The 25,943-nt window shown below is 33.6% G+C and overlaps 1 protein-coding gene across 1 annotated transcript in view; it reads left to right on the forward strand.

Moving 5' to 3' along the window:
- The window catches only part of HELRODRAFT_79668 (hypothetical protein), a gene marked incomplete at both ends in the record, with an annotated part of 93,589 nt that overhangs the window by 25,719 nt on the left and 41,927 nt on the right, over positions 1-25,943 (forward strand). The window contains 5 exons of the mRNA XM_009019788.1: positions 1,680-1,753; positions 10,473-10,608; positions 19,357-19,455; positions 19,978-20,086; positions 23,177-23,371. Of these exons, the coding sequence (XP_009018036.1) occupies positions 1,680-1,753; positions 10,473-10,608; positions 19,357-19,455; positions 19,978-20,086; positions 23,177-23,371 (613 nt within the window). The remainder of the gene's footprint in view (positions 1-1,679; positions 1,754-10,472; positions 10,609-19,356; positions 19,456-19,977; positions 20,087-23,176; positions 23,372-25,943) is intronic.

The following is a 25,943-nucleotide window of genomic DNA, read 5'->3' on the forward strand; positions in this document are numbered from 1 at the left end:
AGTTTTCCCACAAACTGTAGTTGCAGCGTTTATCAAAACTGTTTTGTATGTACTCTTATCTGTACTGGGTTGCGATTGGTGGTCTAACTGAATGGCGACAATCTGCTAAAATTTTTCTCGATGAATATTGCTTTTCAGCTTCCACGTTTTGATTCTCCGAGGCATTTGTTTAGACTTATGTTTTGACAGTTCGACAACCAGGTCTGCCACAAGGAGTCTATGTTGGGCGACACATGATTCGCCAGGTATAACTTTGACGTTTTTGAATAGCTTTAGGTGTTGTTGCTTGACAGCGAAGAAATCAATTTGCGTGGCTGATGGTCCACTTTTGTATGTTATGAGATGTTCCAACCTCTTTCTAAAATATGTGTTCAGTAAACAAAACCCGTGAGTTTCAGCAAACTCAAGGATGCGGTTGCCATCTTCATTCCGTTTTCCATAGCCAAAACCGCCATGTACGTTGTCAAAATCATCTGTTTTCTCTCCAACGTGGCCATTGAGATCGCCTCCAATCAGAATTCAGATTTTGTATTGTTGAGATGGTGTCAGAGAATGCAGTCTAGAAGTCATTTTTCATTTCTTCTGATTCGCCTGTCTGTGGTGCATATGCAGAAAAATAATCATTGTTTGCTTTTCTATGCGAAGCTTGATCCACATGAGACGTGAATTAATCTTTTTAATATCCAGTACTTCTTGGGCTAGCGGTTCTCTGACAAAAATTCCAACACCATTCCAGAATAGTTTATATTTTTCTTTGTCTGAGTTGACATGACAGACACCATTCGATTTCCATCGGGTTTCCTGAAGTCAGCAGATGTCAATCCTTCTACGCTCAAGCATTTCTGCAATTTCCATGCTGCGGCCAGTCAGCGATCCCACATTGAGCATTCCAAGTCTCAGTACCATAGAGGGGCCATTCTGAATTATTCGGCAACATCCCTCCGCTATTGCATACTTCCCAGGGATTCTTGGCACCCCTTGACCACTTAAGGCCTGCTGGGGACTAGGGGTCGTTGTTTTTCTTTGTGATGGCATAAGAGTAATTTGGGGAAAGTTTTTACATCCGCACACCCATCCTGACGACAACCACCAGTTATAAGCGGTGGGCCTAGTCTTTCGCTCAAAAGCACGCAAGGCAGCGTGGATGCAGTTTATGTCATGCCCAGGATCAGTATAATAATTACAAAAATTACATACATATAATAATATGTTATTTTTCATATTTTTATCAGTTATACTATTATTTCTTTTGTTATAAATATAATTGTTTAAAAGATTGTTTTTCACAAATATATAGCATATAAAAACTTTTTAAGGAATACAAAATTTTTCCTGAACAAGTTATTTATTACGAAATCAATCAGCGAATATTTACCCTGGAGCCATCATGTTCGTTGTACGAAGGTCTGACTGCATATATATAAATATATATGTTGGTAATAGACCATAATTTTTACAATCCCATTGATTCAACAATTCAGTTAGTTGATTCGACAAGTCTTCAAAAAAAAAATTAAAAATAAATAAATAAATATATATATATATATATATATATATATATATTATTACAAGTCAATTTGTACAGCGCTAATTACAAAAAAAAGATCTCAAAAGCGCTCCCTAAAATAAATGAACAAACAAAACATTACACATAACGTTTTCATATATTTTAATTACAGTTTTGAATTTAACGTTGATTGATCTTCCTGGTATGACAAAAGTTCCTGTTGGCGATCAACCTCCAGATATTGAGGTTAAATTACTTTTATTTTAAATTTGGAAAAATGCAGACAACATTTTTTTATTTAATTATTTTAAATAAAAATCACGCATGTTGGCGTGGCCAAAAAGCAGTTTTAATATTAACTCATTTGAAGTTTATGGACTGTTGAAACGTTAGCACTCCCTGGACGTAATTGCTCCCTAGGGTGGGACATTCCGACATTCACTTAAATAAACTTGCCAATTGCATAAGCAAAATAACCTTATTAATTTAGCGCTCCTAAAAGAAATCCAAAATAATACAGCACCTCCAACACGTATCTATCTTGTTTTTTCATTCTTTAAAAAATCAGAATCTTACAGAGTTGTTCTGTGCCGACAAATTCAACCGAATCAAATTTGCTTTTGTTGGCAGCTGGTCGTACATTTCTCTTATTAGAAAACCAAACGGAAAGGAGCCATATTCCAAATTTTTTTCCAACTAACGTTTCTCTGCACACTTCTTCCGCATCCTGAAATAAATCAATCTTCGTTTAGCGTCCAGAGACCCAGCTCTCCCGAGGTAGGACGTTGTCTTTTTTGCCATCAATTTTTTGCGCCAAATTAGGCGATCAGTTGTATCCATTTCATTTAAATTTAGAGTTTTCATGTCTTGCTCGATTGTTTGCGACCAGGACTTCTTTGGACGGCCTTTGGGACGTGTGCCAGATACTTCAACATCTGCAAAAGAAGTTATGGCACTGTTTCCACTTCGTTTGACATGACCAAACCACCGCAGACGGTGTTGCCGGCATTCGTTCTTTATATCATCTAAACCAGCACGACGCAGGATTTTGGTTGATTTGATGTGATCCTTCAGACTAATCAGTTGCATCCATCGGAGCATTTTCATATCGGTTCGGTAGAGTTGTTGTTCGAGTTTGGTTGTCATTGGCCATGTATTTTGTGATGTGTGTTCCAAGCATCCTGGAACACCTGGAATCCTTCTCTTTTGTACAGAGGTACCAACGTATATATATATATATATATATATATATATATATATATATATATATATATATATATAGCGTTTCTTGTTCTACGAATGATCAGTGAATGAGCGATTGAAATGAAGAAAGACTTGTTCATATGTTTCGTCGATTACTCCAAAGCGTTTGATAGCGTGAAACACGTGAAGCCTATGAAAATAATGAAAAATGTAGACATTGTTTGTACGTGCATTTTGAGTCTTCTCGATAACTTGGCCATCGTCATACCAATATATTCAGAGTTATGGTGCCCACATTCACCAATATTACATTTGAACAAATATATTAGATGGCTATGATCCATCATCGATTCTGGTTTACTAGTGCAGTGGTTTTTTATCACAAGAGATGACGTTCTTTGGTTGGAGTAATATATTTGTAGTTTAATACTATCGTTTTCGTTGATTGCTTGGAAGTTTTTTTATGATCCTTTTCATGATTTTTGTATCCTGTTCGAAAGCGGTTGACATGTGATTCTTATAATATAATACTATGTTGTTTTTGTTACTATTGTTGGTTGCATTGTTGTTGTTGCTGATTTTTTGTTCTTTGCGTTCTATTATTTTCTGGATCATGGAATTTTTATATCCATTATTAATGAGTAGTTTAGTGATTCTATCTAGTTCTGTTCTCCTGCTTTCTATATCAGAATAGTGCAGAAATCGTGTTCTCTAGATATGTTAGACAACATTCACTATTGCTATTGAGGCATAAACCTTTGTTTGTTGCTTTGGTGTAGACTGGGGTTTTAAATTCATTTTGCACATTTTGCATTACTACGTTTAGGAATGGTAGTTTATTGTTAATTTATTTTTTCACAGTAAACTTTCATTTTGATGAGTTTAGTCGTTGTAGAAGTCTTGCTATTTAATCATCATCTTCATATTTAACAAATATGTCGTCAACATATCGGCAGTATATGAGAGAAGACTGTTGTCGTGCGTTTCAATAGGTGGTTACCAGTACGGCTGCATGGCAGGGAGATCCACCATTGATGCTATCTATATCATTCGTCAACTACAGGAAAAATACACTGTTCCATGTCTTTGTGGACTTGGAAAAGACTTTTGACAGAGTGCCTCGTGTGGTAATCAGATGGAGTCTTACGTAGACAGCTTGTTCTCGAATATCTGGTTCGGCTGATTATGGCAACGTACTCTTACACAAAAACTCTGGTCAGCACAACAGCCGGTAACACGAATGAATCTGATATTAACGTCGGCGTCCATCAAGAATCAATACTCAGCCCCCTGCTCTTCATCACGGTGATGGAAGAAATAACCGAACCGATACGCTCAGATAACATATGGAATGTGATTATGCAGATGATCGTCCTGACGGCGGCCTCGGAACAAGACGCAGCCAGAAAGTTTGTGGTCTGGACTACTCAGCTTGCCAAACACGAGCTGAAGGTAAGCCTTTACAAAACAAAAACTATGATCACCGTTGGTACCGCTGAGCCTGTGGTCTCTAGTCATTGGCCATGATACGATTAACGGGATCAAAACTGTTACTTCATTTCAGTATTTGGGAGAAATGCTGGATTATACTGGAACAGCTGATGCCGCCGTTCGTGGACGCATACGTGCGGCGTGGGACATATAGCACCTTCTTGCCTTGGTACTGATGCGGCGTAGCATTCCTCTACCGCTGCGCTCTGAGCTTTACAACACAGCTGTACTTTCTGTTCTAATTTTGGTGTATAGATGTGGCCGATGACAACAAAACTCAAACAGCAGCTTCACCGAATATAATTAAAATGTTCAATCATATGATTTTGCCTGAACAAACAACAAATTGAATTCAAACTAAGTCCAAGAATAAATATCAATATACATTCAAGACATAAATTCAAAAACCAACAGCAATAAACTTAAAAATGTTTAATCATATTATATCAGCATAATAAATTTGAAATAACAAAGATTATTTGGAAACGTATAATAATATTTTATTAGAAAAATCAAAAATGCTATTTGATAATTTGAACTTTGAAGGTAATCTATTCCAAAGTGAAATCCCGGAGGAGAAAATAGATAATTTATAAATTACTAATCTAGGGTAAGGTTGAACATAATCATTCATTTGTCTTAAAACACGTAACTTTTTATCAGGAGCTTTAAAATGAATGGACAAATTAGGAGGCAATAAATTTTTATATAATTTAAACATAAATTTTAACAGACCAAAATTATATATTTGTTTAATTGTTAATAGATTAGCTTCTTGGTAAAAACTTGAGACATGGTCCTACTTTTTCAAGAAAAAAAGACATCTAACAAAACTATTATAAGCCAATCTCAAAGAATTAAGATGGGTCGTGCAACTATTACCCCATAACATTACGCCATCTGCTAAATACGGATAAATTAAACTGTAATATAATTTTTTAGTGACATCAAAACTAAGCTTGAACCTCAATTTACGAATGATACCAGTAATTTTAGAAATTTTACTTGATATGTGCATTATATGATTTAACTGTAATTATGGCTGTTGGTTTTTGAATGTATGTCTTGAATGTATATTGATATTTATTCTTGGACTTAGTTTGAATTCAATTTGTTGTTTGTTCAGGAAAAATCATAAGATTGAACATTTTAATTATATTGCTGTTATTTTTTGAATGCATTTCATGAATATATGTTAGTATTTATTTATTGGCCTTAGTTTGAATTATAATTTGTTTTATGATCTTACACATTATAGATAACACTACAAGGATCAAATTTTAGTTTCATTTCATTATCATTTTGTTTTACGAACGTTTAATTTATGTGCAGTGTGCTATGCTTTTGTGTCAAACAGTTGAACGAACAAATTATGTTATCGTATATGTGCTTGATAATTTTTTAAATTGTTTCTGTTTTTCTTTTTGGTGGCCTATAAAAAAGCTTAATAAGCTTGTATGGTCTCCAAGCCATTTTTTTTGTGGTTAATAAAATTTGTAAACTAAAAATAATATATATATATATATAAATATTCTATAAATTCTACCGTATTTCGATTCCGAATGAATCCATCATCAGTGGAAGTTGATTTATATAGGGAATATTCACTTTGTGAAAATGAACTTAGATTGGAAATTAGGTGTCAGATTTCTTTATTGGCTGGTCTATCTGACACCTAATTTATATACATATATATATTGTATATATATATATATATATATATATATATATATGTGTGTGTGTGTATATATATATATACATATATATATATATATATATATATATATATATATATATATATATATATATATATATATATATATGGTGTTTACATACATATTTCCGGCAAGATGGCGGCACGTGTTGTTGTGATTAACGAGTTGCTCTATTTCGTAAACAATAATGTTGAATTAATTGATAATGAAACTTTTATAAACAACATATCTGACTTTTACACAAACGAGGATATCATTACTGCAATTTGTTGTAAAACTGCCAACTCGGAAAATATTAAACCTATTGTTATGCCGAATATTCCACTTGTCAACTCTGCCGTCCAGCTTGGAAAACCCCTGTGGTCCGATATTTCAAGAACCCCGACCGAAGACTCGTCGTTCAGCCTTGTCACCAGAAAAAACAAACGCCCGCGCGCATTAAACAGCGACACTGACAACAGCAACATCAAAGCAGATACAAATTCAATGAAACGTTCAGCTCCAAAAATTATTGGTAAAAAAGAAGTTGACTGCAAACTAAAAGCCGATAAAGTTCTGTACAACAAACGTGTCTACTCAATGAGTAACATCCAGAAATGTTCAGCCGGCGATGTCAGCGAATTTTTATCATCATGCGGGATTAACGTGTTATCATGTTACCCGGTATTTAAAAATACCGAGCCATCAAAAGTTCCCTACACCAATCGTGACAACCAGGATTCTTCAATGTTTCGTGTCTGCATTGACAAAATAGATTCTCCTAAAATCAACGATCCAAACATCATACCCAAAAATATAATTGAACGAGAATGGCGTTTTTTGCATTATGAAAAAAAAGGCCAAGCAACAAATAACCAATCATGAATAGAAACACAAACAACTCTCCATGTACTAACCTGCCTGATTCCAGCGATACATCTTCTGATTAAGTTTCTGTCAACCCATCCAATAACAGTATAAATTTTTCAGACATTTTTATCAATAACTTTCAAAATTACACCATAAACAATTTAAACAACTTCATACTTAACAATTTCTTTAAAACTGATACTAATTTATTTATTATTCATGCCAATAGTCGTAGTTTGTTCAAAAAAATGGCAGATTTGTTAATACTAAACGATTCCCTTTCAAATTTTTTTCCACTTATCATAATTTCTGAAACCTGGTTAAATGATGACTCTGTTAAATATATTAATATGCCTAACTATAACTTTGTTTTTAAAAACAGATCTAACAAAAAAGGTGGTGATGTCGGGATTTTCATCAAACAGGGAATCAGCTATTCAGTATGCTGCGATGCCGTACTGGATGATGAAGTTATTGACTTTCTTTCCGTCGACATCGCAGTTAATATGCATAAACTTAAGATAATTGCAATCTACAGACCGCCTAATTCCAACCCTGATCTACTACTACGCAAACTTGAAATTATCTTACTTACACTAAAACCTCCCAATAAATCTTATTTAATCGGTGACTTCAATCTTGATCTTAATAAATTTTTTTTGATCCTCATGTATCAGCTTTTTCCAACCTTCTATCATCGTACAACTTTTCTCCACTTATAACCTCTGACACACGCATTACGTCTTCCTCTTCCTCGTTAATTGACAATATCTACACAAATAATATTACTACTCATTTTTTTGGAACAGTCTTATCTGACTTCTCAGACCATTTTCCCATTTTCACCATTGCATCTAACCTCAATAAACTTAATTATTCTGCAAAAATACAAAAATACTCCAGACTTCTGACTCCAAAATCTTTATATGACATCAACCATTCGTTATCTGCTCAAGGCTGGACGTCAGTGATCACGGTAGACAATGTTAATGATTCCTTATCACGGCTATATGCCATACTCAATAAAGCGATAAATACATTAGCTCCATTTTTACCTGTTAAACCAAAAAACAAAAGCTGGGTCAACACACATATAAAAAAGCTATCCAATAAAAAAAACAAGCTCTTTATTAAAAGCCTCCGTAATCATACTCCAAACAATATTTCTGAGTATAAAAAATTCCGCAACATGTTTACTACCATTAAAAGAAAAACAGAACGAGAATATTACACAAATAAACTCAGTAATTCTCCCAACGACATCAAAGCCAAATGGAATTTGATAAGATGCGCACTAAACAAAAAACCGCCCAACTCATCCATATCCAAACTCACTGTAGGCAACAAAACAGTTGACAACAAACAGGAGATTGCGAACAAACATTTTGCAAACGTTTCAAGCAAACATTCTTTCAACCTCCTAAGGCTGACCCCATGAAACTCTTAGGTCCTACTATAACTCAATCCATATCTCTTAACCCTGTATCTGAACGCGAATTACTATCTATTGTCCGTAAAATGAAAAACAAAAACAGTTACTCCGATGATGGCCTTAACATGTACCTAATAAAAAACATAATCCATTCCATAACTTTACCTTTAATCCACATCTTCAATTTATCATTATCAAGGAGAATTTTTCCAGATATCTTCAAAATATCCAGAATTATTCCTATCCATAAAAAAGGATTCCTGGATGATATAAATAACTACAGACCCATATCTCTGTTGTCTCCTTTACCAAGATTCTGGAAAATATAATGTACATCAGATTAAATTCTTTCTTCAATCTCAACAACATTATATGTAACAGCCAATACGGCTTCCGGGCCAAGCATTCAACGGAGCTTATTATCCTAGACTTTACTCAACATGTCCTAAACGGTATGAATAGCAAAAAACTATCTGTTGGCCTATTTCTGGATCTTTCAAAAGCATTTGATGCAATTGACCACAGCATACTCCTAAAAAAAACTTGAGTGGTATAGTGTGAGGGGAATCGCTTCCAATTGGTTGGTGAGCTATCTCTCCTTTCGTTCTCAATATGTTTCTATCGATTACTTCAAATCAAATAAAACTCATGTCCAGAATGGAATTCCTCAAGGATCCATACTGGGTCCTTTTCTATTTCTAGTCTACATCAATGACCTCTGTAACGTCTCATCATTAGCCAAATGTGTACAATTTGCCGACGACACGAACATTTTGTTTACACCAGACGGCATCAACAACTGCCGAGACATCATCAATCAAGAACTATCAGGATTTTCCAACTGGTTTCTGGCAAATAAACTATACTAAATCATTCCAAATGTTCTTATACATTTTTCGGTCCCAAAATATTAACTAACCAAGTCCAAGATCTAAACTTGCTGCTTAACAACAATCCAATTAATCGTACTCGTTCAACATAATTCCTAGGTATCAATATAACAGATAACCTCTCATGGGACTACCACCTGCAATCAACTTCCCAAAAGGTCAATAAACTAATTGGAATTTTCTACAAAATAAAATACAAACTTTCTCAGTCTGCTCTACTAAACCTTTACTACGCTTTTATTTATCCCCATCTTACCTACTGCATAACTGTATGGGGAAACAGTCCTAAAAGTCACTTGTACAACATTACGCTCTCTCAAAAACGCTCAATACTCTTATCTTTAATACTAATCCTTTTGCCCATACTAAACCCTTTTTTGTACATAACAATATTCTACCATTAAGGTTTATATATTATTATTTCACAGCCATACTTGTTTTCAAATCTATTAATAAACTTCTTCCTACTCCTCTAGACCACCTTTACACAACAAGCAATTCTATTCTATCTGCCCATACAAGACACACCCAATTTTTTTACACACAAAGAACCCGTATTAAATTATTTTCATCAAGTATTAAATTTACTGGACCAAAAATTTGGGCTGAACTTCTTCCTCCTCAGTTAAATGAAATCAAAAACCTACAACTCTTTAAGAGGAAGCTACGTAACTTTTTAACAAACTTAGATCCCGATACCACCATCTAGTTATCAGGGAAAGCATGTTCATGTAAGCATTATGTGTATCTAAGTGTGTGTGAATGTGGTTGCTTGTGTGAGTGTGTGTGGATGAACAGGTGTGTGTTTACGTGAGTGTTTTTGTGTGCGTGAGTGAGTGTATGTGCTTCTGGCGTGGTATTTCCATAAGATAAGATTCAAAATTTAGAAGTTAGTCAAAGTATTATTATGTTTTAAACTTCGAAACACTTTTGAAGTATTAGAATTACTCTTTGAAATATCTTTAACCTACATTATATTGTGTTTGGGTACATTGAATTTTTTTATAATTATGTTTTATATTTCGGAATGGTTTTGAACTATTAGAATTACTCTTTATATTGTGTTTGGGTACCTTGAATTCTTTTATTTGTTTAAATCTGCTTATATATCATTATTACAAATTGACACTGGTGATCAGTACAAGAAGTCCAGATTTTTTTTTCGATTTCCAGATCATTTCCTTTCATTGATTTCATTTTTCTGATTTCACTGTTTGATTTGATGAAATAAAAATGTCATATATATATATATATATATATATATATATATATTTATATATATATATATATATGTGTGTGTGTGTGTGTGTGTGTGTGTGTGTGTGTGTGTGTAATATAATCATTTATATCATATATATAATCATTTCTTTATAATAAAATTTAAGGTTCAAATAAGAAGCATGCTGATGGAGTTTATCAGCAAAGAATCATGCTTGATCCTTGCAATATCTCCAGCCAACTCAGATCTTGCTAACTCAGATGCTCTAAAAATTTCTAAAGAAGTTGATCCTCAAGGCCAGTGTTACTACTTTCACAAAGCCTATAATTTGTTTCCTTTTGTTTTCAATATTTTTTGCATCAAATTGGTTGTTGTTAATAAATTTTAATTATTCAATAGATTTAATAACATTATTATATATGTGAAATTGTGACAATTGCGTCTTTGAAATGTGCCACCTATATGCATTTATATGTTTAAATGAACATTTCTATGTATTTATATTTTTGTTATTTGCTATGCCATATATGCGACGCTTGCTACGAGTTGTTCTGTACATGGAGATTATAGAAAAATGTAGAGAAAGGAGTATATAGTATAGAATATAAAGGGTTATGTAGATATGGCAGTCAAAACATATATAAGGCAGCGAGTTGATATTTTGGGGGTCTTGGTTTCGCTCTTGGTTTTTGGCTATTAATTATAGTCGATCGGATGTTAGTCTGTTGGTTCGATTTCTGATAGTTTGTGTGCTGCCTTCAGGAGACCCGATGGAAATCGAATTGTGTTTGTCATGTCAACTCAGACAAAAAAAAATATAAACTATTCTGGAATGGTCAAAAAACGGGCAAAAATGGTGTTGGAATTTTTGTCAGAGAACCGATAGCCCAAGAAGTACTGGATATTAAAAGGATTAATTCACGTCTCATGTGGATCAAGCTTCGCATAGAAAAGCAAACAATGATTATTTTTTCTGCATACGCACCACAGACAGGCGAATCAGAAGAGATAAAAAAATGACTTCTGGGCTGCGTTCTCTGACACCATCTCAACAACACCAAAATTTGAAACAATATTGATTGGAGGCGATCTCAATGGCCACGTTGGAGAGAAAACAGATGGTTTTGACAACGTACATGGCGGTTTTGGCTATGGAGAACGGAATAAAGATGGCAACCGCATCCTTGAGTTTGCTGAAAGTCACGGGTTTTGTTTACTGAACACATATTTTAAAAAGAGGTTGGAACATCTCATAACATACAAAAGTGGGTGAGCCCATCCAATCCACAGCCCTGGACAATGGCCCTGTTCAGTTCGTAAAGCTGGTGTAGGTAACAATTCAATCAAGTGACAGCAGTGTAACCAGAGGTGTCACAAACGTTGTTCAAAAATAATTGGAACTTTATCTAAAATGTCCAATTTTGTTTGTTCTGCTTGCATCAATCCACAACAACTAATTTGAAATAGCAATGTTTTTGAAGCCATTAAGGTAAAGAAAATCACATCGTTTCAATATCTAGGGGATGTTCTAGATTGTACTGGAACAGCTGGAGCTGCCGTTTGAGAACGCATACGTGCAGCCTGAAATAAATGGCATCTCCTTGCCTCTATATTGATGCGGCGTGACATCCCACTACCACTACGATCAAAGCTGTATAAATCAGTGATACGTCCGGTCTTGTTATATGTCTTGTTCAATGTACAAGATCTATCAGTAAGCACGTTCATAGAATTAGAGATCTTCCCAGCAACATAGGTCTCATCATTCATGTTAGTGATGGAGCCATCATTCATGACATTATTTATAATAAAGTTCATTTCATCATACACATCCACATTTGTGACATTATCTATAGCAAAATTCATATCCTCATTTATATCCACATTCAAATTGTCATTCATATTAGTGTTTGTACCATCACATACATCAAGTACCATTGCATTATTCATATCAATGTTCACACCAACACTCACATCAGCATTCATATGTATGCTGGGACTGACATTCACATCAATAAACTTAGTAGCATTTAAAATAAAATTCGTATTTTCATTCATATCCTCATTTATTACAACCCTATTATTAACAACTACAGATGAAACATGTAAGTTTCCCAGAATTAAACACAACTCCTCAAATTTGCAAGACAGTGAGTTTAAGTTTGACTGATAGATCTTGTACACTGAATAATTTTAAACTATTCATTCCTGAATTTGTAGTTGTGTGCGTCTGGCGCAATTTTACTGCAATTTACTTCGGGGTAACGTTCCAGATGTTCATATGAAGTTGCTTGCCAAGTGGTCAAAACAGTTTTATACGATTAATATTTGTTTTGCATTCTCATTATCATGTTAGCGACTATTACTCAACTTTGAATCTTTTGAATATGAAAAATATTTTACATTTATGGCGATTTTTGTATTTAAATTTCTAAATAGCTCATTGCCTAATTGCATAAAGACTTTTCATATCCGAGGAAGGTTTAGTGTTGGAATTGTTTTTTATTATTAGAGATGATGTTTTCCTGTTCGTGTAGTAAATTCTTAATTTTAATGAGCTGTTTGTATCTATAACTTTAACATTGTTATTTATTATCTTTTTCATTATTTTTTTATTCTGTTTTATATGATGAGGACATACTATTTTTATAATAAATTATGATGTTTTTTATATTGTTGTTATTGTCGTTTGTATTTTCATTGTTAATTTGTTGTTTTTTGCGGTGAATTATTGTTTTTTATTTGTGATAGTTTGTATCCATTATTAATTAGAAGATAAGTTACTCGTTGGAGTTCTTTTTCTCTATTTTCGGCTTTTGATGAATGAGTTTACGCCCTGTTGACGAAGTCATTGATCGTACTGATTAGGAACGTTTCTGTGTCAGTGCACTCACTAATCTCATTGAGACCGAGTCCTTTGTTCGTTGGTTTTATATATATATATATATATATATATGGGTTCAGACTGTCGTATGTGCAGTTATTGAGAAATATTATTTGATTATTTTATCAGTATTAATAAATATAAATGATTATAAATAAAAATTGAATAATATTGATAAAATAATTGTTCGAAAAATTGAAAAACTTAGTGGCGAATTCAACAAATGCGGAAAATGCGGTGATATTTCTTATTAGCTGCATATATATATATATATATATATATATATATATATATATATATATATATATATATATATATATATATGTTATATATTATTATTATTGTCGGTATTTTTTTCTGCATACGCACCACAGACAGGCGAATCAGAAGAGATGAAAAATGACTTCTGGACTGCATTCTCTGACACCATCTCAACAATACCAAAATCTTAATCTTGATTGAAACGATCTTAAACAATCTCAATGGCCACGTTGGAGAGAAAACAGATGGTTTTGACAACGTACATGGCGGTTTTGGCCATGGAAAACGGAATGAAGATGGCAACCGCATCTTTGAGTTTGCTGAAAGTCACGGGTTTTTTTTACTGAATACATATTTTAGAAAGAGGTTGGAACATCTCATAACATACAAAAGTGTACCATCAGCCACGCAAATTGATTTCATTGCTGTCAAGCAACCACACCGAAGGCTGTTCAAAAACGTCAAAGTTATATCTGGCGAATTATGTGTCGCCCAAACATAGACTCCTTGTGGCAGACCTGGTTGTCGAACTGTCAAAACATAAGTCTAAACAAATGCCTCGGAGAATCAAAACGTGGAAGCTGAAGAGTAATATTCATCGAGAAAAATTTCAACAGATTGTCGCCACACAGTTAGACCACCAATCGCAAGCCAGTACAGATTGGAGTACATACAAAACCGTTTTGATGAGCGCTGCAACTACAGTTTGTGGGAAAACTGGTATAAAACGTCAGCATGAACGTGACACTTGGTGGTGGAATGACAGTGTACAAAATGCAATAGCTGAAAAGAAAGCTGCATACAGGCAATGGCAAAAATCAAAGTCTGTTGATGACCATAAAATATTCCGTGAGAAGAACAACTATGCAAGACGTCAAGTTGCACTGGCTCGGACAGATCAGTGCAGAAAGTGGCTCACTAAAAGCAAAGGTGAACAAATCAAATCTCTGTATCGTATAGCAAAATAAGCAAAGCGTACGAAAAAAGACATACTTGGTGCCTCATGTATTAAAAATGACAAAAATGAGATGGTTCTTGAACAAGATGAGATCAAGCTACAGTGGAAAGAATACCTCAACCATCTGTTAAACGAAAGAAATCCCATCAATGTTAACTTTGACGCTCCACCCATCTAAAGTCTGATTCTAGACGTCACTGTAGAGGAGCTTACAGAAGCTGTGAAAACTATGAAGGATGGAAAGGCAGCAGGACCCTCTGGACTCACACAAATGACATTATCAAAACATCTTGTACTGCAGGTATCCAAACGTTATTACAACTTTGCCGTGAAATCTGGAGAAATTGCTCAATGCCGACTGAATGGAACTATAGCATGACAGTTCCGCTATACAAAGGCAAAAGTGATCCATTGAACTGTTCATCATATCGGGGTATACGTCTGTTAGAACACTCCCTGAAAATTGTCGAGAAAATCATTGAAAGAGATTAACGTCGTGCATCAGAATCGGAAATTATCAATTTGGTTTTCTAGCGGGGAAATCAATAATTGATGCAAATCACATCCTTCGGCAACTGCAATAGAAGTACCTCGCAAAGCATCAACAACTATCACACATTTTTATCGACCTTGAAAAAGCATTTGATCGAGTTCCCCGTGAAGCAATCAGGTGGAGTCTACGTCGACAACTCATTCCAGAATATCTTGTTCGACTTGTGATGGAAATGTATACGAATACTAAGACTCTCGTCAGCACAAATGTTGGAAACACAGATGCATTTGACATCGGCGTTGGAGTTCACTAAGGCTCGATTCTCAGTCCACTGTTATTTATAACTGTGATGGAAGAAATCACAAAACCGATACCCACTGATGACATTTGGAATCTAGTATATGCTGATGATATCGTTTTAACAGCCAGGTCTGAGCAGAATGCAGCACAGATGTTTGAAGATTGGAACACCAGACTCGCCGATCATGAATTCAAAGTCAACATCAGCAAAACCAAAGCAATGAACACTGGTGAGCCCATCCAATCCACAGCTACCGGACGATGGCCCTGTTCAGTTTGTAAAGCTGGTGTAGGTAACAATTCAATCAAGTGTCAGCAGTGTAACCAGTGGTGTCACAAACGTTGTTCAAAAATAATTGGTGCTTTATCTAAAGTGTCCAATTTTGTTTGTCCTGCTTGCACTAATCCACAACAACTAATTCGAAATAGCACTGTTTTTGAAGCCATTAAGGTAGAGAAAGTCACATCGTTTCAATATCTAGGGGCAGTTCTGGATTGTACTGGAACAGCTGAAGCTGCCGTTCGAGCACGCATACGTGCAGCCTGAAATAAATGGCATCTCCTTGCCTCTATATTGATGCGGCGTTACATCCCACTACAACTACGATCAAGACTTTATAAGTCAGTGATACGTCCGGTCTTGTTATATGGTACGGAAACATGGCCAATGACAACCAAACTGTAACAACAACTTCAACGAACCGACAACGAAGCCAATTTTCTCTTCTTCGCAGACGACACCAACGTTTTTTTTTTCATCAAAAAATTTATCAGACGAAGTCAACTTAATGAATGATAAATTACAAAGTCTCGCTGACTGGTTTGCTGCAAATAAATTAATTATAAATTAAAGTAAGACTATGTATTCGGGCCAAAAATTCTCAACAATCAATTAAATAATCTCAATTTTAAAATGAACGCATGCAAAATTTCTAGAGCCTAAATTTCTCAGTTTGTTATTAAGAATAATTTTTGTTGTGATCTGCATATCAACGCAACGTAACACAATTTTAGGTTTAATGTATAAAGTTAATCAAAAATTTCGAACTATATATTAATTGATCTGCATTATAATTTAATATTTCCTCATTTAATTTTTTTCCCAAATTTATTTGACAAAAAAAAGACCAGACAGAATATAATTGTTTAAATGTCATTATTCATCCATGTTTCACTTAAGGCAATTATCAAAGGGATTTTAACATTTACCTGCAGATTGTTAATTAACAAGGATAGATCACCAGCATGAGAGGCCAGACTTCTAATATTAACATGCATTAAAAACAAATTGAATTTTATGTTAATTGGCCAATGACAACCAAACTGGAACAACAACTTCAACGAACCGACATGAAAATTCTCCGATGGATGCAATGAATTAGTCTGAAGGACCACATCAAATCGACCAAAATCCTGTGTCGTGCTGGTTTAGATGATATAAAGGACGAATGCCGCAACACCGTCTGCGGTGGTTTGGTCATGTCAAGATTCAAAATAAACTTATTTTCCGAATTCATGCAAAGTCAATATTTTGACAAAGTCAATATTTCCCTATATAAACAGCAGAAAGCACTGATGATGATTCATTCGGATTCGAAATATGGTCTTATTTGCAGCATGAATTCGTAAAATAAGTTTAATTTGAATTTTAATAAACTAAATAAACTAAACGTTCACCAAAAAACATTAGTGAGAAAAATTGAAAAAACGAACTACAGACATATTAAAGCCAAACATTCGGTAGAATTTATATAAATATTGTAAAAATTATGGTCTATTACCAACATATATATATATATATATATATATATATATATTTATTTATTTATTTATATATATTTATATATATATATGCACAAGATCGAAATAGGCCTAACTGCTATATGAATCGGGACAATTGGACAATCATTTTATTTTTAATAAATTTCAATTATATATATATATATATATATATATATATATATATATATATATATATATATATATATATATATATATATATATATATACCTCGTTCCGAAAACCTCGTTCCGAAATATATATATATATATATATATATATATATAATTTTTATTTTAAATTAAACATTTTTAAATAGTATCTTTTTTTATGATTTGGCGTATCATATTTTCATATATTAACTTTTATAACACATCATAAATACATTAACAACAAAATGATTTAAAACTAAAACAATTTTGTTTGTTATGCTCATTTAAATGATGTTATTATCTTAATTACTTTGAACTAACACACCAAAAGCTGAAACTAATGAATGATGATTGTTATAAAACTTTGCATTATGTTTGTTGTAACCGAACATAAACCTCTACCAAAATCAACCTGAAAAAATTATTGTTACGAAAAACATTCTTATGATCAAATAAACAACTCAAAGTATTATTTTCAATGATCGGGCGAATATTCCAATGATCGGTCGAATCATCCAAAACATTATTTTTTTTATTTTCGGGCGAAAATGTAATCGGGCGAATATTCCATCATTGTTTGAGAGAATCATCATTCGGGTGAAACATCGTTCGGGCGAAAACTTTAGTTACCTGCGCACAATGTGCAAAAATTCTCAGTGGTGAATATATTATAAACTCATAAGTCGAGTTGATTGGTTTTAGCAGCAGCGATTGATGTAAAAAAAGGGTTTGGAGTTGTTTACCGCAGCTCGTTTGTTAGTTGGCCTGCGATGAGCGTGACTGCGTGCTATTAGTTAATAGTTAACCCGTGCAATCAATCAATCTTCGTTTAGCGTCCAGAGACCCAGTTTCCCGAGGTAGGACCTTGTTTTCTTTGCCAACAATTTTTTGCGCCAAATTAGACGATCAGTTGTATCCATTTCATTTAAATTTAGAGCTTTCATGACTTGCTCGATTGTTTGCGACCAGAACTACTTTGGACGGCCTTTTGGACGTGTGCCAGGTACTTCAACATCTGCAAGAGAAGTTATGGCACTGTTTTTACTTTGTTTGACATGACCAAACCACCGCAGACGGTGTTGCCGTCCTTGATATCATCTAAACCAGCACGACGCAGGATTTCGGTAGATTTGATGTGGTCCTTCAGACTAATTCGTTGCATCCATCGAAGCATTTTCATGTCGGTTCGTTGAAGTGGTTGTTACAGTTTGGTTGTCATTGGCCATGTTTCTGCACCATATAACAAGACCGGACGTATCACAGATTTATAAAGTCATAATCGTAGTGGCAATATAGAGGCAAGGAGATGCCATTTATTCCAGGCTTCACGTATGCGTGCTCGAACGGCAGCATAAGCTGTTACAGTACAATCTAGAACATCTCCTAGATATTGAAACGATGTGACTTTCTCTAACTCAATGGCCTCTAAAACATTCATAACCTGTTCGATTATATAAAATGATTTTTGAATAATAAGTTGCCTATAGATGCTTTCAGTTGCTTGACGACGAACGTTGGTAATTAATGAGCCATTAGATTACTACTATTATGGTGTCCCAAATTTTTTTTTTCAAAATTTATCGTAAATTTTAAAAATATATTTAAACTTGAATATATGACAAAAGCTGTTCAAACTATACAAAACGCTTGTTTACTTGCCGGATCATGTTTATCGATCATAAAATACAATAGTTCGAACTTGAAAGATATAAATCCTTAATTTTTATGGCTGGTTGTAAAGTTTGTTTTGTTTATTTTGTATTCTTGTGAATCATTTTATTGAATTCAACAGAAACACCCTTGAAATTTGATTTTTTGTTGTTATTTTATACATTCAGTTTAGGTCTGTAAAATCATTAAATATACAAAAGTTTTAAAAAGGGTGGAATCCTCAAGATGGCATGCAAATTCAGTTTTTTCTATCATTTTCGTAATCTTCAAAATAATTCCAATTTTTATACCCATTCCAATGTTTTAACTCAAAAAAATTTTTCCTTATATCGACGGGACATCCTAACTACCATGCAAGAATTTTTGTGGGGGTTTTTTCCCTCAGTTTTTTCTAGAAATCGGACTTAACTTCTCAGGTAAAAAGTCATATCTACCCGAAGCAACTGGTATTAAGAAGCGCATAAATAATGTGATAAAATATAAAAATCTTTTTGTTTTGTACTTTGTAAATGTTTCTTTTTATAATTTCAAGGTAATTATTAATATTACCAGGTCTCAGAACAATTGGTGTAATAACAAAACTAGATTTAATGGATGAAGGTACAGACGCCAGAGATATTCTCGAAAATCGATTGTTACCATTAAGAAGAGGTGTTTTTAAATATTCTTTGGTGATGCCTTTTTTTATTTTTCACATTATTGTTTTTTTCAAAAGTTTTTCAACTTTGTCAATTTGTTATTGCATGTGTTAATACTTCTGTATTAAAGATTTTAAAGCATTGATTTTATTTTTGTTATATTTTTGTTTATAATTTTCAAGGTCTCATGTTGTGTTGTTAGAGTACTAAAGTGATAACATACTTTTAACAACTATTTCCATTTTGTACTTTATATTAATTACACAAATTACACGAAGGAATAAATTTCACAATTTCAAATTTTTTAACAGTTTTGCTCAAAATTAAAAATATTGCGTTTCATTAAAACAAACCGTTTACTGCAAACTTTTGGACTTACGTAATTGAATACCTCTGCTTCCCTTTCTTTTAATGTTTTTTTTCTATTAAGTGTATTTGTTAAAATTCAAAATTTGCATTTCTTTAAAGTGTTTTCAAGTTTTTTTCAAACACAACATTGTCATGCCAATCTGTTTACTTCACAATAAACATCCAGGTTATATTGGAGTTGTGAATAGGAGTCAAAAAGATATAGAAGGTAGGAAAGACATAAGATCAGCTTTAGCTGCAGAAAAAAAGTTTTTCCTAAGTCATCCATCGTACAGGTTAATATTCTGTTATTGCATTTGTTATTAATGCTAGTCTTTATTTTTATGCCATGATAACGTTTAGCTAATTTTCAGTTTGATATGTATTCCAAGTTATAATATTTTCTCAAATTTTAAAGTTTGCTTATCAGAAGTAATATTAAAATCCTTATCTAAAACGAATCTTGCTGGCTTCACGCTTGTCGTGTTGTTTTGAAAAAATTAAATGCTTTTTCGCTGGAAATCGAAACTCAGTTTTGCTGAATATTAGTTGTAATATACTTGTATTTTTGTATCATAGTTTGCTTAAATTTATCTAACTTTGGGAATGTAAATGGTGTAATATCATAATTTTACTCTGTAATTTTTAATGATAATTATTGTAATTAGTTTGTTGTTTTTGAAATGGTTTTCTAGTTGTTGGTGTAATAAGGTAAAATGATTTTTATCTCGTATTCAAGGAATTTTTTGGTATCCTGCAACACTGGTGGTAAAGTTGAACGTGTGGTGAGGGGTAGATTATTCAGGAACGGCATCTGGAGAACCAAACAGAATCACTTAATTGATGAGAAAAATTTCAACAATTACTGTCGCCGCTTAAAGGTCGGCCTTCTAAATTCCAAGTCCGTATGTGGGAAGGCCATGAATATTTCAACTATTGATGATGATAAACTAGATATGTTGATACTTACTAAAACCTGGCATAAATCTCACGATGACTATGCACTGTAGATGTGCATTCCCTACTCGTCTTCACGATTGGATGCACCACGCACAGATTTAAACGGCCAGGTGAGAAGAGGTGACGGTTTGGCTATAATTTATAATGAAGTAAATTTCAAGTTGAAGCATTATGAACTCGGCTGTCGATCTGAAACATTTGAAGCACTAGCCTGTTTAATTAAAATAAGATCAACTCAAATGCTCTATGTGGCAATCTACCGACCAGGATCAGTTGCTCCGGGATAACGATTTATAGATGAATTTTCCCATTTGTTGTTCATGGTGTGCCTAAGAGGACAGAGTCTATTGATTTCAGGGGATTTCAATATCCACATAAACGATAATGACAATCAAATAGCATCCAACTTTATGGAGCTAGTTTCCTTCTTTGGTCTGGTTCAACTGGTTAATTCACCAACCCACGTGTCGGGCAACATTTTGGTTAATAGTAATATGACAGTCTTAGAGGTAAGGGTGCAGCCGCCGGTGGTATCAGACCATTTTTTGGTAGTTTCAGAGTTCATATGACGATGCAGGGGTGTATTAAAGATGATGATGACGTCAGATACTACCGCGATTGGAGAAGAGTCAAGGACTCAGATGTAATGTCAATGCTGAAGTCGTCTCCACTATGCTCAAATCTTAAGAACTTGGTCTCAGCATCCCAAGATGATTTCTGTGAAATATATACATCAACATTTTCCGACATTACAGAGCATTTGGCTCCTTTAAATAAGGTCGCTGGTGGTAAAAAGAAATCTGCTCCATGGTTTGATGACAGTTGTTTCCATGAAAGACGTTGTGCAAGGCGATGGGAGAGAATTTTCAAACAAACTCGGACTACTTCCGACATGGAATTTTGGAGAAAACAATTAACCGAACTCCATGATCTTTATGATATGAAAATGCGATCATTCTGGATGAGTAAGGTTGCCAATAATAGACGTAACCAAAAAAATTTATGAAATTCGTTGAATCGTCTGCTGGGCAGTGAGCAACAACCAACCGAGTGTTCATCGTTGACGGCTGATGATATGATGAGGTTTTTTGTGAATAAGATAAAAGCTATCAGGGAAGAAACATTACAAGACGATCCAGAGCACGCAATCAGTCAGTGTGACAAGTTTTTGGAGTTTGATATGTGTACGGAAGATAAGGTTAAATCAGCATTTGTGAGATCTAAAACAACAGTGTGTGCCTTGGATCCGATCCATACTAAAATTTTGATAAAATTCATGGATTGTTTGGTGCCATTTTTCTCTCTATAGATAAATTCATCATTCAAAACTGGTGTATTTTCACGAGGACTGAAGTCAGCCATTATCACCCCGCTGCTGAAGAAAAATGGTCTGGATAAAAACGAAAGCAATAATTATAGACCTGTTTCTAATCTACATTTTGTTTCAAATGTCTTTGAACGTCTAGTGCTGACTCGTTTGCTGGGTCATTTATCCATCCATAGACTCTTGCCGTCGGTTCAGTCGGCTTACAGACCTGGTTCATATACGGAAACTGCTCTCCTAAAGATATTTGGTGATATAGTAAAAAAAGTTGATAATGGTAATGTGGTATTGTTGGCGCTTTTGGATCTCAGTTCTGCATTTGGCACGGTTGATCATGCGGTGCTTTTAAAAAGATTATCGGTCACTTTTGGTATTGGTGGTGTGGTGTTTGACTGGTTTGCTTTATATTTGACGGTTCGTGCACAAGAAGTATGTTTTGGTGGATTAGTGTCTGATGAGATGGAAATGCAAACGAGTGTACCACAGGGATTGGTACTGGGTCCGATATTATTTCTCATGTACGTGTCTGGTTTACCGACTTTGATTTATGATCATGGTCTGGGGGTTCACATGTATGCGGATGACCTTCAAATCTATTCTGCAGGCCCGGTAAAAGATGCTCAAGCTATTTTTTGTGGTTTAATTAGGTGTATTATTGATCGTTTGAAGTGATCACATTACAAAGTGGTTAGAAAGTCTCCACTGGCTACCGATCAGGGAACGTATACGATTTAAGATGGCCGTGGTGGCTCATAGTTGCGTAAATGGTGGTGGCCCAGAATATCTGAAGGAGGTTTTTTGCAAAAGAACTGAAGTTGATGTGGGACATGCATTGCGTTCGGTTTTGTCAAAAATTATGATAATTCCTAGGACCAGGACAAAACCCGGTGACAGATGTATGCAGGTTGCTCTGCCCAAGGTATGGAATGATCTTCAGACAAGATTGAAGCAAATTGTTCCCTAAAAAAATTTCATAACAGAGTTAAGCAAAGCATTTAATCACAATACTATCCTCTGAGAAATGTCATTAGAGTGAATAACATAATAATAAAAATAATCTACCTAATTTCATTTAAAATTAAAACTTTGAATATTATTACAGACACATGGCAGATAGAATGGGGACATCCTATTTACAAAGAACTTTGAATCAGCAATTAACAAATCACATTAGAAATACTTTACCTAATCTTCGTAACAAGTTACAATCTCAGTTGCTTTCAATGGAAAAAGATGTGGAAGAATATAAGCATTTCAGACCAGATGACCCTACTAGAAAAACTAAAGCTATGATGCAGTGAGTCATAATAAATTTGACATATTTGGTGTTATAATAATTGAAGGAAACCATTTCATAATATGTCGTTCAATCAATCAATTTTGCAAATAGTTTTTATTGAAATATATAATTTATAAATGGATACTACAGATTTAAAAATAGTTGAACAAAGTTTTATTTCAGACCCTTCCTAAAAATCAGCTTTTGTGTTAAGTGAGTACGTGCTGATTCTCGTATAAGTTCGGTTTTGAATAAATGTCCATGAATGTAAAAAAAATATAAATATGATAATATATAATAAATCCTCACCTTAATTTATCAAATTTGTAATTTTTAACAAAAATCACGGTCAGGCTTTTTACCACAAAAAATAAATTTTCCTAATTTATTTATGAAATGTTTTATTGAACAAGAGTTGACAAGCATAAGCAATATACTATTTGTTCTCTTCTTCTGTTTGGAATGAAATTATTTTTCAAGCTTTGCAGCTTACTATTGTTATTTGCACTATCATGAATCATTTAATGATTAAACAAAAATAGACAACATGCTCCCAGACTATAAAGATACAAGAATTTGTCGTTCCATCAGCAAGAAACGCAGTTCGCCCATTTAACATCGGTAAATTTCCAAGAGATAGTGTTAAAAACACTATGAGAGAACATATGTTCGCTGCTCAAGATCTACGGTCTTACTATTGACGTTTTTTTTAATTTTGTTAGGAAAGGTATTATTCAACAACTCCTTACAAATTTCAATCTTGTGAGATGGGTAAAGGCGTTTAAATCACAATGTAACTTTCGACAAACCAATAAACATATGCTGTTCAATTGCAGCTCCGTTACTGTCTTGAAAAGATATTAAATAAAATTGGCACGATAAGATTCAATAATTTTAGACAATCTTAAAAAAGCGCAAGTTCGTAGGACTCCATATTTGCAGATCTGAATTGTAAAGACTTTTATTCAGTGTCAACGTTTTTTAAATCATTTCGACTAGATATAGCGTAGCGCTGATCCATAATGACATTGTCAAAATTCTAAAATTAACAGTATGTCATGAAACAAAAGAATTCAAAATTAACAAATATAATCAAAATCTTCAAAATTAATTATTTTACAAAGCGCTATTTTCGCTATGTTCAACAGCGCTCCTCAATGAATTTTGCAGCAGATAAGTCTTAAAATCGCTCTGAACTTTGTAAGTGATGGAGAAGTAGTCAGAGAAGAAGGTAGAGAGTTCCAGGGAAAATGGCCAGAAAAAGCAAATGCAGATTTAGCAAAAGAGTGTTTAACACGAGTTAAGAAAAAGTGAGAACAAGAAGACGATCGTAAACCTGGGTGTTCTACCAATTCTACGTAGATGAAAGTAAGAACTTCTAGCAACACTTTTAATCTGAGAAGGAAGAGACATGCTAGAATCAAAGATTTAAAAAAAGCTTAGACTACGAAACTTCAACAAAATTTAAAGAGCGAATAAAATCATCTTTGAAATAAGAACTTTCAGAATTCTACATTAGAATTTTATAAAACTTTTATTTTAATTTATCACTGGTCAATTTTGTTTGGTCTGAACATTTTTTAGAAAGAATTTAATAAATTTTGCTTTATCACCATCATATTCAATATATTGTGATAGAAATACCGATGAACCCTATTTTTAAAAACTAACAATTTTTTTACTCATTCGTATTGAATGACGAAAAATAGAACTACAAATTTAATTAATTTTTACTCGATTTCAATTTATTTTATTATATCGTTTGTTCATTTTTGACTAAATAAAAAGCCGTGTCCACATTATTATTATTGTTGATTACGCTGAAATGTTCGAATTGCGCTGTATAATGATGTTGATTATGACGATAATGATGGTACATACGCATATGTAATGCAGTTATTTATCCTATTTTACTGTTTGCTGACAACAAATATGGTGACCATAGAATATTTTATAATAATAATGCATTTTGAAATATCTAATATCTATGTTTTGAATTAAATAAGTAACCAACTTTTGATATTTCCAGTTACATTTGTATTTGGTTTCTAAATAATGAATTATCACATTTTTATATAATTTTGAGATGCATGAGCAACCTCTAAATTTAATTTGATTTGTCTTATTTTTGGTTTGTAAGTTTTTAGGATCCAATGGAAACTTTTCAGATGGTGTGCACTCAAATCAGAGAAAAAAATTGTTCATCGATAGCATCATATTCATCTTTATCACTATTTACAATGCTAGACCAAAGGAGACCAAAGAAGATGACCAGCCAATAAAGAAACCTGGCACCTAATTTCCATCTAAATTCACTTTGACAAAGTCAATCTCCATCTAAATTCATTTTGACAAAGTCAATATTTTCCTATATTAACAGCAGAAAGCACTGATGATGATTCATTCGGAATCGAAATATGGCCTTATTTGCAGCATGAATTCGGAAAATAAGTTTATTTTGAATTTTAATGAACTAAACGTTCACCAAAAAACTTTAGTGAGAAAAATTGAAAAAACGAACTACAAACATATTAACGCCAAACATTCGGTAGAATAACATTCGGTAGAATTTATAGAATATGTAAAATAT

The sequence above is a fragment of the Helobdella robusta genome (assembly GCF_000326865.2).
Source record: "Helobdella robusta unplaced genomic scaffold HELROscaffold_25, whole genome shotgun sequence".
Classification (NCBI taxonomy): Eukaryota; Metazoa; Annelida; class Clitellata; order Rhynchobdellida; family Glossiphoniidae; genus Helobdella; species Helobdella robusta.